Here is a 16676-nt window from a genome sequence, read left to right as displayed (position 1 = left end):
CGGACGTCTGTGTAGACGTCGGGGCTGATACAGCGGACGTCTACATAGCCGTCGGGGCTGACACATCGGACGTCTATGTAGACGTCCGATGTGTACCCCTTGGACGTCAACATAGACGTCGGGGCTGACACATCGGACGTCTATATAGACGTCCGATGTGTACCCCCGACGTTTGACTAACGTCACCCACAAAGACGTCGGGGGGAGGTCAGACGTCAAAAAGCCAAAAGAACAGACATCTAAAGCCCTTTCTACACTAGTGAGTGAAATATTTTTGATTTTGAATCATAATATCTAGATCTAGTTTTCCTGGTTGAACAGGGTAATTTTTCTTAAATTTTTCAATCTAATCAGGACACAATATACTTTTACATTGTTATAGACTTTTTTGACCTAAGAAATTTTTTCAATTTAAATGTAAATTCAAAAAGTTTAAGCGAGTCTAACAATACACAATACATGAGTTTATCCATATATTAATTAGACGAGTATAAGAAAAAACATTAGATGAGGTATTTCATATAATGGTTAGATGACTCTAAGCATACACGAATCAGACGAGTATAAAAAAAAATTAAACGAGTTTGTCAATGCACTGATTAGACAAATTTAACAATATACATTAGATGAATTTGTCCACACAATTACTAAACAAGTATATAAAAAAATGTTAGATAAATTATTCCACACATTGATTATACGGGTTGATGAGTTTGTCCATACAATAATTAAACAAGTCTAGCAAGAAACATTAGATGAGTGTCCATACATTGATAAGAAAGTTTATTTCTCCATACGCAAATTATACGATTCTATTAATACACCTTAAGCAAGTTTGTTCATTCATTGGTTAAACAAGTTTTGCAATTGAATTAAATGAATTTGCATATTAATTGGACGACCATGTTCATACACTAATTAAACAATTTTAACAACAAATCCTAGACAAGTATGTCCATACATTGATTTCATATGTTGATTAGACAAGTAGAACACAAATTATTAGAAAAATTTGAAAATAAATTGATCAAACGAGTCTAACAATACACATTAGACGAGTCATTCATATATTTATTAAACGACCATAACAATTTATACTAAACAAGTCTTTCAACACATAAAATTAGACGAGTCTATTAATAAATATTATACAAGTATGTTCATTTACTACTTAAATGAATATTGCAACACATGTTAGACAAGTCTATTAATACATTGATTAGATAAGTATAAGTATAACAAAAAATACACAGGTTTAGCAATATAAATTACACGAGTTTATCCATATACTAATTAGATGTGTATAGCAAAAAAAATACTATACATTTGTTAGATGAGTGTAAGAATATTCAGTAGACGAGTATGTCCATATATTGATCATATGAGTCTTGTAACACACGTTAGACAAATTTGTTCATACATTAATTAAACTAGTTTAACAATATACAATCGACAAGTTTGTTCATATACATAATAGATGAATTTATTAACACACATTAGACGACTCTATTCATTCTATGATTATGCAAGTCTTGCAATATACATTATACAAATTTGTCTATATACTAATTAGACGAGTCTAACAATACACATTAGACGAATGTGTTCATATACTGATTAAACGAGTCTAACAAGACATACTAAATGAGTTTGTATTTGATGAGTCTAACAATTCACATTATTTCAGTCTATTCATATACTAATTTATATTTTTAGTGAGTCAAATCTATATATTTTTGGATATCTTTCATACTTTTAAAGAGTCTACAGTACTTTTGCATATGTTTTATTTTTTATATTTTTACAAACCCTACTATTTATATTTTTATAGATATAACATTCTAATTAAAAACATATAAATTATTTTTAAAGTTGATTATATTCAAAAACTTAATTACAAACTTAAAAATAATTATTATTATTTCCTCAATCTCTAATTTTCTTTTAATAAACACATATACCAACATCAACCCGAGTAATTATACCCCGCGTAATTACTCTTAATAACGTAAGTTGATTTTTAAAATAAATAATTATTTTAGTGTATGCGCTTACACACATTTTAATATCATTAAAAGTTGTTTTAACATATTTTTACAATATGTTAAAGAATATAATATAGAACATATGAGTAACGAATGTGTTTTTCTTTAACACTAAATTCATTCCATTCACCTCACCCATTTTGACAATATAATAAATTGAACTCTCATTATGAATAGTTTTCTTTGTGCAAAATAGGTTGTTTCACCTGATCCGCAGTCACAATATAATAAATTAAATAAGATAAAGTTAAAAAAATTGACAATATTTGTTAAAAAAAGTTAGTAAATTTAGCATCCATGTTAATGACCAACTCTAGGATTTAAAAATCAACTTACTTTAAAATAAATATCAATATTATTATTTTTAAATGATAGTATTTTACATACTAAAACTAAAATATATTTTTTAAAGTTAAATTTTATTAAATGAATATATAATAAAATATCATAAAAAAATAGTAATGTAGCAAAAATAATTAATATTATAGAAATATCAAATGACAAAAAAATAACAAACGTTTATTAAGAGTAATTTTTCTAGTATCATCTTTTATTATATTATAATAATTAATAAATATTAGTTTAATTTTTACATAATAAAATATAAATAATAAATAATTGATTAATAAAACAATTTTACTAGAAAACAAAATAAATATAAATAAAAAATTATTTTAAAATAAAATAAATAGATAAAAAGATAAAATAAATTATATACACGTATAAAACAAAAAAATATAAATAAAAAATTATTTTAAAATGAAATAAGTAGATAAAAAGATAAAATAAATTATATACACATATAAAATAACTTTTCCGTTGAATAACATAACCGTTGGACAGTTAATAGTTTTCTTAATAACAGATATATATCATTTGGCTTGTCCAATCTATATATCAATTCAAAATAGAACCTTTCTCTGTATTTTCATGGCAGACAAACCAGTCCAAGTCGACGAAGGAGCATCGACATCAGCGTTGGGTTGATATCGGGATTAGCATAGTGGAATCCAGGGACAGTGAGAGACGAGATGCCGCCGATAAAACTGGAAGGAGTGAGCAATATATTTCCATGGAGAGAACAAATCAAGGGTGAGTTGATCTCAGAAAATTTAATAAGCTTCGTTACAAACTCCGAACCCCCTAAAAAATATGCAAACGATCTCTGTCGTTCTGCTAATGTCACAACGGAGGAGTATAGGAGGTGGTTATCTAAAGATCAAATGGTGCGCATGTGGCTGTTAACATCTTTATCTGATTTCATGCGTTCTTTTGTCGTTGGATGGGATCACTCATGGGAGATTTGGAGTGGGGTGCACGAAATCTGTCGTACTGAGTTGGTAAGCAAGATCAAGATTGCCCTTTGGAATGAGATGAAGAACACAAAGAAAGGAAATCGTAATGTCATAGATTATCTTAGCAGCATCGGTTATTTCGTTGATATGTTGGTTGAAATGGGAGATGATGTGACTGAACGAGAACATATTGACGCCATCTTGGAAGGGTTGCCGGAGGAAGGGTATGAATCTGTGCGAACGATCATTCGTTCACGTGTAGATGCTACTTCTTCTGATCTTGAAACGTTGATGATAATTCAAGAAATGGTAGTTAGTGGGGCTCAACCTCCCATTGATGATCTTCATCGTACCAACGACAATGTTGATGCAGCGGGAAGAGGCGGAGGCGGTGGTGAACGTGGTGGCAGAGGCGGTGATGAACGTGGTGGCAGAGGTCGCCGGCGCAGCGGTCGTCTCCGTCGTCAAGGAAGTGGTGGCCGTAGCGGTAGCGGCTAGGTCTTGCTTCTTCTTTTTTTGTGTACTTTGACTCATTGTTACTGTGTTGACTCATGAATTCAGTTATGCAGTTTGATAAACAGTTTGTTTTGAATTACAAATTATGTTTGTTTTGAATTACAAATTATGCTTGTTTTGAATTACAAATTATGCTTGTTTTGAATTACAAATTATGCTTGTTTTGAATTACAAATTATGTTTGTTTTTCCTTTTTTTTATTTTGAAAATTGTATTTCTTTATTCTATTCAAATATTTTATTTGTAAAAAAAATAGTTTCTACCATGACAAACCCCATTTAATTTTGAAGTTTTATGTTATTTCTAGTTTGAATCGATGGATTGACTTAAACATAAGAAAACAAATGTTCATTTCTTATTTGAATCATATAGAAATATTGTATGTAACAAAAAAATATGATGGAAAAGCAGAAGAGCGTCAACTAAATATATATATATATATATATATATATATATATATATATATATATATATATATATATATATATATATATATATATATTACTAGTATTATTAGTATTGTTGTGATGTGATAAAAGTAATAATAAATGTAAAGTACAATTAATTAATATCCATATTTATTACTATATTATTTTACTGAAAACACAGGCCAAAATGCTGACTGATCTTAGTAGGCCTTAATCATATTTCACACATGGACCAGAAAGCAAAATTTTTATAAATAAAAATAATTTGTAAGTTAAAAAAAATAATCTATCAGTAGGAACTCCAAAGTCATAATGATGCAATTTACTAATCACTATATTAATATATGTAATATACTATATTAATATGTAATATAGTTTTAGGATAAGAAAAAAAGTAATTCAACGCAATATTAATTTTGAAATGAAAATACTAATTCTACACAGAATCAGATGTTAGGCATATCTAATGTACTAGAAAACATTAGCAAAAATATGGTGAAAATTATAAATTAATGATAGGAGTGTCGTATAAAATTTTAAATCTCAACAATCAAATAAAAACTATGATATTAGTTATTAACTTATAAATAAGTTTCTAATATAAATAAAGTTTTAAAGGTTGAACACTTATTATTAAAAAAATATATGATATAATTAAACTCACTGAAATTAAAATAATAATATAATATGATAACGACTTGCATGCATTACTCACCATCATAATGAATTAAATAATAGTGACACGTAAATTATAAACAGCATTCAATAAGTATTAGAAACTAGATAAAGGACAATAAAAAACTATTTGCTTAAGATATAGTTTTTATAAGTCTATTGCTTCCACTCCCCTGAAGAAAATATTACTAAAATTTAAAATAATGTAATTTTTACACAATTTTATAAAAATGGGTAAAAATTATGAACATAGATAAATATGTATGGAAGCATGATTTCTAATACCAAAGATGAACTCGAGGTGTTAATCTTTTCTTTTACGCACATCATTATAATTTTTTTATTCTTTTAAAGGGATTTTTTTTTCAATAAAGGGAGAAAGCATGCCTTTTATTAGAACAAAGTTAGAAAGAAACCTGCCTGAAAAAATAAATGTTGGTGTCAAAATAACTTTTCCAATAATATAAAAAATAATAAAATGATTCCTATCTTATTTAATCGTATGATCTATTAAATAAAATATTAAAAATTATGACAATACATAGGACATAGATAAGAATCATACTGATTATAATAATACACAGAAAATAATAAGATCATACAAAATATTAATACAATTATATAATATAATAATTAAATTAACATAATATATGTACAAGGACATACATAAATTAAATAAGTTTTTCAAAAGATAAATAACTATTAACAAAAATATTTAACTAAACATTGGATTGCTCAATAATATTTTTGATCTCCACTATAAAAACATGTGAGAATCTAATTCATCCTCTGTTGACCTAATTCAAGATATCTATTTTATGAACTCTTACGTCAAATCACACACTAAACAACAACAACAACACCAAACCCTTCTTTAGTGCACTAGTACAGAGAATAGAAATGGCATCGGTTAGATTTGTTTATACGCACCGGTTTTACAACCGGTGCATATAGAGGCGAGGTAGAAAAGTTTCGTTTAATGTCTCGGTTCTAAACCGGGTCAAAAAGAGATTGATTTTTGTCTCGGTTATCTTTTGAACCGAGTTAGTATCTTAAAAAATTCAACAAAAAAAAATTTTAGAATCCATGTCTCAATCCTTTTCGGTCCTGAATCATTTTCTGGTCTTTCCTCAATCCTTTAACACAGAAGCCATGTCTCAATGCAGAATTCGAACTCAAACAGCTATAATTCCAAAACAGAAACCAACTCCAAAAATCAGAATAAGATACATCACAGCATCACAGAGCAGATAAAACCATAAATCTAAGAACAGATAAAACCAGTATAACAAAAATGAAAGAAAATCTTCATTTGACGCTGCCATCGGCCCCCATTTCCCAGCTCCTTCCTTCTCCCCCATTTCCAGTACCATTTCCAGTACAAAGAAATCACCTTTTCAATTGGTAGAACCCAGCCTTCGAAGCGAAGCCGGACGGTCACAACGGCTTCATCCACGGTGATTGAGGGCTCGGAAGGGGGCTGAACGGGTGCTAGGCCAGCGGCTCCACCACTGGCACGGGCCGCACCAGGCGGTCCACGAAAAACACTAGATCTGAGATCGCGTCAGCTGGTGGAGTGAGATCGCGTCCGGTTGGGTGGCGATTGGTGGTGGGGTTGAGGTTGCGGGGTGGGAGGCACGACGGAGCGAGGGCCAGGGAGCGGCGGAGCGAGAGCGAGGGAGCGGCGGAGCGAGAGCGAGGGAGTGGCGGAGTGAGAGCGAGGGAGTGGCGGAGCGAGAGCGAGGGCGTGAGAGATTGACGGAGCGAGAGCGAGGGCGTGAGAGATTGACGGAGCGAGAGCGAGGGCGTGAGAGATTGACGGAGCGAGAGAGCAAGGGAGGAGGGAGAGGGAGGGAGAGTGAGGGAGAACGAGTGAGAGGGAGGGAGAGTGAGGCAGAACGGGTGAGAGGGAGGGAGAGTGAGGGAGAACGAGTGAGAGGGAGGGAGAGTGAGGGAGCGAGGCAGGGAGAGCGAGGCACTGTTAAAGAGATCTGGAAAATGAATAGGTCTCGGTCTCTGCTCGCCCGAAACCATAAACGCGTATAGGTCTCGGTTCTACACCTGACCGAGGCCTATAGTTCTTAAAAAAAAAAAAAAAAATTTCAGAGACTGTCAGGGGGCAGGTGGGCTTTTAGGCTTCGGTCATTACTTTTTCTAATTGACTATATGGCACCGGTTGCTGGCCACCCGAGGCAGTAAAGCCTTCTAATTGACTATATGGCACCGGTTGCTGGCCACCCGAGGCAATAAAGCCTTCTAAGCAAGAGTATACGCTTCGGTTCTTGTGTGACCCGAGGCAGTATCACCCTTCCACCACGGGTTACAATTTAACAGATGCGTATAATTTTTTAAGCTTCGGTTTTAACATAACCGAAGCATATACGGCGCTTTCGTAACTGCTTTTTTTACTAGTGGTGGTTCCAATCATTCTCAAATACTTATCACAAACTAATCATTATATTATTATTCACTAAGGAATTCTTTAAAACCACATAACTAAAAGCGCAAGTGGAAAGAAACGTTATAGACTCTGTCAATCTCGTCCAATAAGGTCATCTATTTGCTTAATTAGTAGAATTTAAAAATACTCTTGCTCAACAACCAGACACGTCTTGTGAGATCATCACTAGAGTACTCAGCCTAAAAAAAATCACGAAATTTATCTAGCGAGAATGGTCTCCCTCAGTCACTGTTAAGTCAATGAGTTCTCTGATTTTAGTCTCGTTCAGTGATTATCATCCAGTAAATACTAAATCAGTACCTCTCTCACTTTGAGCTCGCCAACTACCATATTTTCACCTTACTAAGGTAAAGTCAGTGAATCCCCTGACTTTGGTTTGCTCAACGAGAGTTTTTTGTCCAACAACAACCAAGTTAGTAAGTGTAACTCTAACCTGATCGAACGAGAATATATTCACTTAATGAGTCTACATAATTGTGAAAAATATGAACTCTACTGATTTATGACTCACTAGCCTTTGTAATTCAACTTAACACAAATTCTATATTCCAAAAATACAAGTTCTCACATCATATACAATTTCAACACACATTTTACTTTAAAAATAGTTCCAATTATTCAACATAGCAGATTTTAAATCATAACATCTCTAAAGGCAATTTAATTCCCTAATCTCAACTTTCAAGGTTAAATTGCATAAGACAATGAAATTTTACAATTCAACTAACATAGATGTTTGTATGTAAGGAAAAACACTATTACTTATGGACAATATTTGTATGTAAGGTCTACTATCCATAGACAGTAGTGTTACATATGAATTATATATATACAAACAAAAATTCATAATTAACGTTACCTACAAATATTTTCATATAATTATATATGCATTTTTACATAAGTAATTACTTACAAAAAAATTCCATATGTGAAAAATCAGTATATAATTATATACACAAAAATTCATATATATAAAAAATTGGTATGTAATTATGTATGAAAAAAATTCGTATGTAACTTTATAGCTTTATAAATAAAATTTTAGGAAATCTCACTTTTGCACCCAATAGCTAAGAGTTCTATATAGCTGATAAGAGTCGAAAAGAACTGCTAAATTGTCAAACACAGTGTCAAATTATAAAGTATTAAGAACTGATTATCTTTTACAATTGATGCGTTACCTAAATCAGTCATAAATTACTTTAAAAAAGCAACAAAATAAACATAAGCATGGACAAGGTTAAGTATGAATATCTAAATAAATTAACCAACACATGTATTATAATTGATCTTCATAGCTACCTTCTCTACCGATCGGTCCTTCTCACTTCCACCTTCTTTCCTGGCTCTTGCTCTCTCAATCTCAAAGTGGGGTGACCTGCAAAAAAACACTCCGACGCTCAAGTTAGAATTTGTCCTTGCAAGTCTATCGAAATTTAGTCAAAAGAGAGCGTTTATCGATTGTTATTTATATGGTTTCAGAAAATATTATCCATTAATTTACCTCTTAATGACGTTCAATGCTCACCTTAACTACTCGACAATGACCGTTACCTCATTATTTATACATTCATGAACATTCAAACGCTGTCTCCGGCTGGAGAGGCCCGATCAGACAAATTGAACTGTCGTTCCTACGTACTCGATATTGTCTAAGCACGCCCGGTCAGTCAATCCTACTTGGTAATAACAATAAGAATAACATTTATAAAAGCTAATTAACTGTCTCCAACGCCTGAAAAAGAATATCAGAAAAAATCTTTTTCCTAAACGAAAATTTCATCCCTCTTCTTCATTCATAAAAAAAGTATTGGAAACTTCTTGTTTGCTTCCCATCACCATATACAGTCAATGAGTGCTTACGAATAGCCTGCAAAAATAAATGAACAAATAAATAAAAATGAATAGTATAAGAAAACAACATTTTCAAAATAATTTGAAAATAAAGAAAAGAAAGTCAAACCTGTGCAACAAAATTGCTAACGACACGACCATCGTCCAAACACAGATATGTATTGAAAATTTGAGCAATACGACCCTGTATAACATAAAACCAGATCAGTCTCAATAACATGTAATTTGCAGAATTTACTATAGGTAGTTTAAATTTCTCTTGTGTAGGATTAAATAATAACACAACTTTGCCACAATTGCTTTCATCACCAAGTCATCACAGTGTACAAGCTAATTAATATTTGTATGTTCTTGAGCACATTCAAGCATCCTCTTGTAAATGAGGCTCTAAAAGTAAAGTGATTCATTAAGTTATAGTAACACAATAAAGGGAACTGGAATGACTTTGCAAATGAAAAAGCATGTCAAATTATTAATTTTTTTTTGCTGAAAGAGTTGCTAAATTTATTATATGAAAAAATGTGTTTTTAATCTCTATGTTCTGTTAAATGTTGCCAAGGTCCTTGCATATTTTAATAAATTTTTAGTCATTAAACTATAATTAATATATTAATAAATAGGAAGATGTGCAAGCAGTGGATTATAAAAATAATTAAAATATTATTGTTTAATTTGATAAAATTAAATACTTGTAATTATATTTCTATAAATTCAAATTAGTATAATTAATATATTATGATTTAAAAAAAACGGTACATTGCACGGCTACACATATTAATTTTTATACCATATAAATAAATTATGTATTATGAATGTAGATAAATTATATGTGGAAGCACGAGTTCAAAGCAAAAGTTGCACTATCGTGAATATACACATCTTCCTGTTGATTTTTTAAATGTGTTTACACACTTAATTATAATCTTTTATTCTTTTAATAAAAGGATTGTTTTTCTAATAATATTAGAAAGAAACCTGCCCAAAAAAAAAGAAAAATAAACGCTGGTGTCAAACTAACTTTTCAGTTGAATAATATAACCGTTGGATAGTTAATTGGGAGATTTTCTGTTTTGACCAGTTATCATTCAGTTTCTCCAATGCTATATTTATTTATTTCTAAACTCATTTACCTTGTCTTCATACAATTCAAGATAGAATCTTCTCTGTATTTTCATGGCGGAAAAACCAGTACAAGTCGATGAAGGCGATTCAGCGTCGTCTCCCACCTCTGCTTCTGTCACGGTGTCTGCATCATCTCCCACCTCTGCTTCCGTTTCGGTGTCTGCATCATCTTCCACCTCTTCTTCGGTTTCCGTACCAACGTCATCTTCCACCCCTTCTTCTGTTTCCGTACCTGCGTTATCTTCCACCTCTTCTTCTGTTTCCGTACCTGCGTCATCTTCCACCCCGTCTGCTGGCATATCTTCTCTTTTAGTAGCTGCATCAGCTTCGGCTTATGTTTCCGCTTTATCTTTGACGTCAGCATCGGCCACAGCAAACAAAGTAGTATCGGCACCGGAGTTGAAGTCGCTATCGGAATTAGCATCAGCAGCATGGGCAACTGACTCAGCACCCAGAACATCTACATCATGGGCACCACAGCCTGTATCCACGTCATCTTCGGTGCCATTGAGACTCACAGACGAGTTACCTATAAAACTAGATGGAGTGTGCAATGTAACTGAATGGAAAAAACAAGTTGTGCGTGTATTGATCACAGAAAACTTGCTAGGGTTCGTGACAAACCCTACTACCCCTAAAAAATATGCAAGCGAAAAGGATCGTTCTTGTGATACGGTAAGGGAGGAGTATCGGCAATGGGTTATTCAAGATGAAAGATTGCGCACTTGGCTGTTATCATCTTTATCTGAAAATATGAGTTCTTCTGTGACGAGAAAAGAACACGCATGGGAGGTTTGGAGTGGAGTGTTGGAAATCTGCCGTAATGAGTTGATAAACAATATCAAGGCAGCCCTAAGGGCAGAGATCAAGAACACGAAAGAGAACAAAGGAGATCAAACTGTGAGGGATTTTGTTAGCAGGATCACTGCTCTCGCTAGTACGTTGATAGCTTTGGGAGACGATGTTTCTGAAGAAGAACATGTTGATGCCCTCTTGCAAGATTTGCCGGACCACTATGAAACTTTGCGAGCGTTCATTCGAGAACGTCGTGAACGTCGTGACCGTGAAGGCAGTAACTAGAATTTTCTTTTCTTTTTGACTCGTTGTTAGTGAATTTGATTGACTCTTGAACTCGGTCATGGAGGTAGTAACTACATCTTGCTTTCTTCTTTTTTATTTTTCTTTGCGTACTTTGAGTCATTGTTACTGAATTTGGTTAACTCATGATCTCAGTCATGGAGTCTGGTTATGCTTACGTTCAAGAGAAACTTGACAGAAAAGGCAAAAAAGAAGGAAGTCTGTGTATGAAGAACTCACTGAATTTACACTTGATCTTGTGCAAGTTTTACAAGTTTACACTTCTTGAGATTTGATTTTTACAAGTGATATACATGTTAAGGTGACATATCATTTGAAGCTCCATGATTTTTGAAAAGTTTATCAGATTCTTGATTGGTCATGATTTTTGAAAAGTTTACTACTGATCCTCGTTGATAACACCCTGAATTTAGTGCGTAAAATTATTGCACGTGTTATGCTTAATGACAAGAATACCTACTGTGCCCTTAAAGAGATTTTAGTGGTCAATGTAATTTTTAATACTCATTAAGATAAATTTTTTGCTTGGATACTGAACAAGTTAATTTTAAAAGCTCTAAGATAAAAAAATGATTTTGAAAATTGTGCCTAAATTGAAGTCGAATTTCAGAAGTTCTTCAAGAACTGAGTGAACTGATGTTTGTCACGCGGGGTATAATTAATTACTCTTTTAGATGAATTTTTATTATTTAGAAAAAGAAATATAAAAGCCCCAAAATATATTACGACACCCAAAACAATGATTTTGATTTTTTTTCTTTTTTATTTATTATGTTAGAACACTGGTATTTTGATAACATAATATTTTTTTATTACTATTTGATTTTATTCCTCAGTTTTTTTTAGTAAAATAAAAATGAATTTTTATTCTTATAAAAATAGTCAAAATGATAGTCAGTGTGAAATAACCTTTTTCATTCTTTTAATAAAAGAATGCTTGCTTTTTTTAATAAGAGAAAAAAAATAAAAGTTTTACTCTTAATAAAAAAGAAAAAAGGAAATTAGAGAGTACGCTTCTAACAAACTCCATAAAGACCTGTTCTAAAGCAAAATTCCCAAATAAATGGGAAATTCTGTTTGAAGACTCAAACCTATAACAATCTTATCTGTATTCTCATGGCGGAAAAAGCAGTCCAAGTCGACGAAGGCGATTCAGCGTCGTCTTCCAGATCGTCTTCTATTTCAGCATCTGCGTCGTCGTCGGCATCATCAACATCAGAATCGTCATCGTCGGTGCCATGGACACTCAGAGACGAGTTACTGATAAAACTGGAAGGATTGAGCAATTTACTTGAATGGAAAGAACAAGTTGAGCGTGTGTTGATCACAGAAAATTTAACAAGGTTCGTTACAAACCCTGTGCCCCCTATTAAATATGCAAGCGAAGTCTGCCGTTCTGTTAATCTCATAAGGGAGGAGTATCGGCAGTGGGTTGTTCAAGATCAAACGGTGCGCATTTGGCTGTTATCATCTTTATCTGAATTCATGTGTTCTTTTGTGATGGGATGGGAACACGCATGGGAGGTTTGGAGTGGAGTGCACGAACTCTGTCGTAGTGAGTTGGTAAGCAAGATCAAGATTGCCCTTAGGAAAGAGATGAAGAACACAAAGAAAAGAAATCTTACTGTCACAGATTACATTAACAGCATCACTTATTTCATTGATACGTTGATTGTTTTGGGAGATGATGTGACTGAACGAGAACATATTGACGCCATCTTGGAAGGATTGCCGGAAAAGTATGAATCTTTGCGAGCGATCATTCATGCACGTGAAGATGCCACGGTTTCTGATCTTGAATCGTTGATGACAATTCAAGAAACGGGACTTAACACTTTAGCGATAGAACTTCCCCTTGAGACTCGACTTCCCGTTGGATCTCCTCATCTTGTTACTCCAGGACATCCTGACAGCGACAATGTTGCTGCAGAGGGAAGAGACAGGGGCGGTGGTCAAGGTGGTGGCAGAGGTCGCCGGCGCAGTGGTCGTCGCCGTCGAGGGGGTCAAGGCTGTGGTGGCCATAGAGGTAGCAATTAGGTCTTGGTTCTTCTTTTTTTCTGTGTACTTTGACTCGTATACTGTTACTGTGTTGACTCATTAATTCAGTCGTGGAGTTTGTTACTCAAGCTGTTTGTTTTGAATTAGCGGATTATGCTTGTTTCCTTTTTACATCTAATACATCTTTGTTAGTTTTGTTTGTTTCAGTCGAATGTTTTTTTTTTATAAAGTTGTCTTTCCTCTTTCTATTTCAAACATTTTTTTTTAAAGAGTAGTTTTCATATCAAGAAATCCCCTTTAATGTGCAAGTGATGTTATTCTAAAAGTCTAAATATTTAACTTAATTTTACTTTTTAAGTAGAGTGATTTAAAATATAAATTATAATAAAAACATTAATATTAATTTAATGAAAAATATTTAATTGGATTATTTTAAAAAACTGTACATAATTACCTACTTTTGATTATAATGTCTTAGTTTCTTACTAAGACTATAATACCTCAAAAAGGAAACAATAGTACTTAATCATCAGAAAGGCTATAGGACATGATCCAAAAGCCATGTTTAATGAATATGAAGTGCGTTAACAAGAACATATGAAGCAAATGAAAGCATAGTTTATGTATCTAAACATGGTGGCCTTTGTGAGTCTTAATTAAGCTCTGTCACTACCACCACCTTTTACCAATTTATATATATAGATGATAGAAATATAATTGGGACCCGATGATTAATATATAATAACTCATGACGTGTTCTTAAGAAAAAAATTATATAATTTCTTTTATCTGAGATTTATCATATTAAATAAGAAGTTGTTGGTTATATTTTAATTCCAAGCACTTAATGATTCACATCACTTATCGAATGGACATTGGATATAATTAGAGACTAATGATATTTTTTAGTGGATCCATCAACTATATATAGGTAACGTTTGGACTCAAAAATCTTTCAAATGAATTTACTTTTAAGTTATTAAGTTATTATTTTATGTTTCATATTTTATTCTATTTTATTTTATTTTTTTATAAACGGTCCATAGGTAAAATAGTAGTATAAGTAAGGTGTGATGTGAATCTTTTTTTAGACATCAACAATAAATTGAATTGGATCTTTTTTTTAGGCACCCACACTCAGGCTGCCTGTGAAGGTTGCTTACCGAATCAATTTTTGTACCAAGCACCCATAACCAAATAAAGGTTTCAACATGTATGGTTGAGCTCGCAATGGATGGATAAGAAAGCAAGGACCAATCACGAGAGAGAAGGGGAAATTAGCGCGACACAAACAAAAGAAGAGAGAGGAAGAAAGGGGAAACTCACACTGTGTTGTATAAAAGCTGACAAAATCACGAGCAATATTTCCTGAAGCGTGTAGATTCATTGTCCTTAAGGACTTATCCGCGGTGTATTGCGCAAGTCCCCCAAGATACAACAGGGGAATAATTTTAGAAGAGGAAAAGAACAAAGGAGAAAGAGAGAAGACGGGAAAAACTCTTTATTTAGGAAAGAATAAAATCAATAAAAAAAAATAAAAGCCATTAAATATTTTACCGTTGGAGCACTTAATAAAATGAATTTAAACATTATTTACAATTAAAGTTTTGACCGTTGCAATCCAACGTTTTCTTTTTTGCAATAATCTAACATTATTACAACACATTGCTCATCATTGATGGTGTCAAGTGCATCAAAACACACTTTATTCCCCAAGAAGTGTTTGACTTTGTTTTGGGTCAAATTTTCCATTTATTGAAATGGATGATTGAGTTCAATGTGAAAGGTTGTGTTCCCTACATCAATTACAACAACGTTTGCCCATTCAATTATTGATAACACAATTTTGATGTATATCATTTTCATCTCCTATTTATATGATTTTCAGCTTATGTTTATTTTGTTATGTTCGTATTGTCCAAATCAATAGATATAATTCAACATAATATATTGTTTGCTTGGTTGTCCAAATGTCTTTCGATGTCTTCATTTCGTTCAAAAATATATCATAACTATGATTGGAATTATGTGCACAATTTACACAGAGCAATGTTTCAAATTCAGGGATTCAAAAAAAAGGTAATCAATTACAAAATGAAACATTGTTTTGTTCCTTAACACTCTACGTCGTCACAATTGTTTCTCTCTCCCACTTCCCCTCACATATCTAAACCCTTCAAAATTTCTTCCCCCTTCCAAAATCTTAAACTCTAACAATTCCCCAATGGCAGAACACGCTAATTAAAATCAAAGGGTATTGGAAGTCCAACATCGACTAGAGATAAGGTTAAATCATAATATATAAGTGAGGTGCAAATCTCACCTTACAAGCCGATTTTGTGGGGTTCAATTAGGCAAAAACCCACTTTCTAATAAAGGGCTTCCTCTTCCACAGCGACACGTCGTTGTCACGACAACCCACCCCATCTTCATCACCAGCTAATGAGCTTTTTTCCACGGTTGACCAATATGATGGTGTACATTCAAAACACCAAAAGATAAATGAAAATGTAGTAAGGGCAAAAAGGGAAATGGAAAATAGGAAACGAAAAATGCAAAGGAGAAGAGAAATACCTTGTCACCGGAGCTTTCCATTTCTTCACCGAAATCTCGTTAGAAAATATGACTCTTTATGCTTGATTCGTGAGAGAGAAATGAGAGAAAACGCACACAGAAATTGCAAACGAAAACGAAAATGTACATAGAAGGAAGAATGAAAATAAAAATGAAAGAGATATTTTCGAATACTAAATTCATTAATTCTTGCATGTCAACATTTTTGAATAAAATATTATTTAAAATGGTTGAATAACATTTTAACACATGTTCGTTGTAAAAATGTTATCATTAACATATGTTCGTTGTAAAAATGTTATCAAAACTTAACCTTATATCGGCATCCTTTTGAAAATTGTGCCTATATTGAATGGAATTTCAGAAATTCTTCAAGAACTTAGTGAACTGATGTTAGTCCAATTACGCTGGGTATAATTACTCTTTTAGATGAATTTGTATCATTTAGAAAAAGAAATATAAAAGCCCCAAAATATATTACGACACCCAAATATATTTTACAGAAAGAATTGTCCATATAACTTTACTCTTCAAATTCTGCTTTTTGTTTGTATCTTTTGTTGGTTTTCCTTTTTTTTTAAATAATTAATCCAAAGTAATAAATGTTAAA

The 16676-nt window shown here is 32.6% G+C and overlaps 1 protein-coding gene across 1 annotated transcript; it reads left to right on the top strand.

The window, feature by feature from the left end:
- The first annotated feature begins 10447 nt into the window (after positions 1-10447).
- LOC128196153 (A-agglutinin anchorage subunit-like) lies at positions 10448-11476 on the top strand. Its single transcript, XM_052876101.1, has one exon. The coding sequence runs from the start codon at positions 10448-10450 to the stop codon at positions 11474-11476; it is 1029 nt and encodes a 342-aa protein (XP_052732061.1).
- Positions 11477-16676: the final 5200 nt, after the last annotated feature.

Source organism: Vigna angularis, chromosome 4 (assembly GCF_016808095.1).
Source record: "Vigna angularis cultivar LongXiaoDou No.4 chromosome 4, ASM1680809v1, whole genome shotgun sequence".
NCBI lineage: Eukaryota > Viridiplantae > Streptophyta > Magnoliopsida > Fabales > Fabaceae > Vigna > Vigna angularis.
The sequence above is the reverse complement of the archived record's forward strand: the minus strand, read 5'-3'. Positions and strand labels throughout refer to the sequence as shown.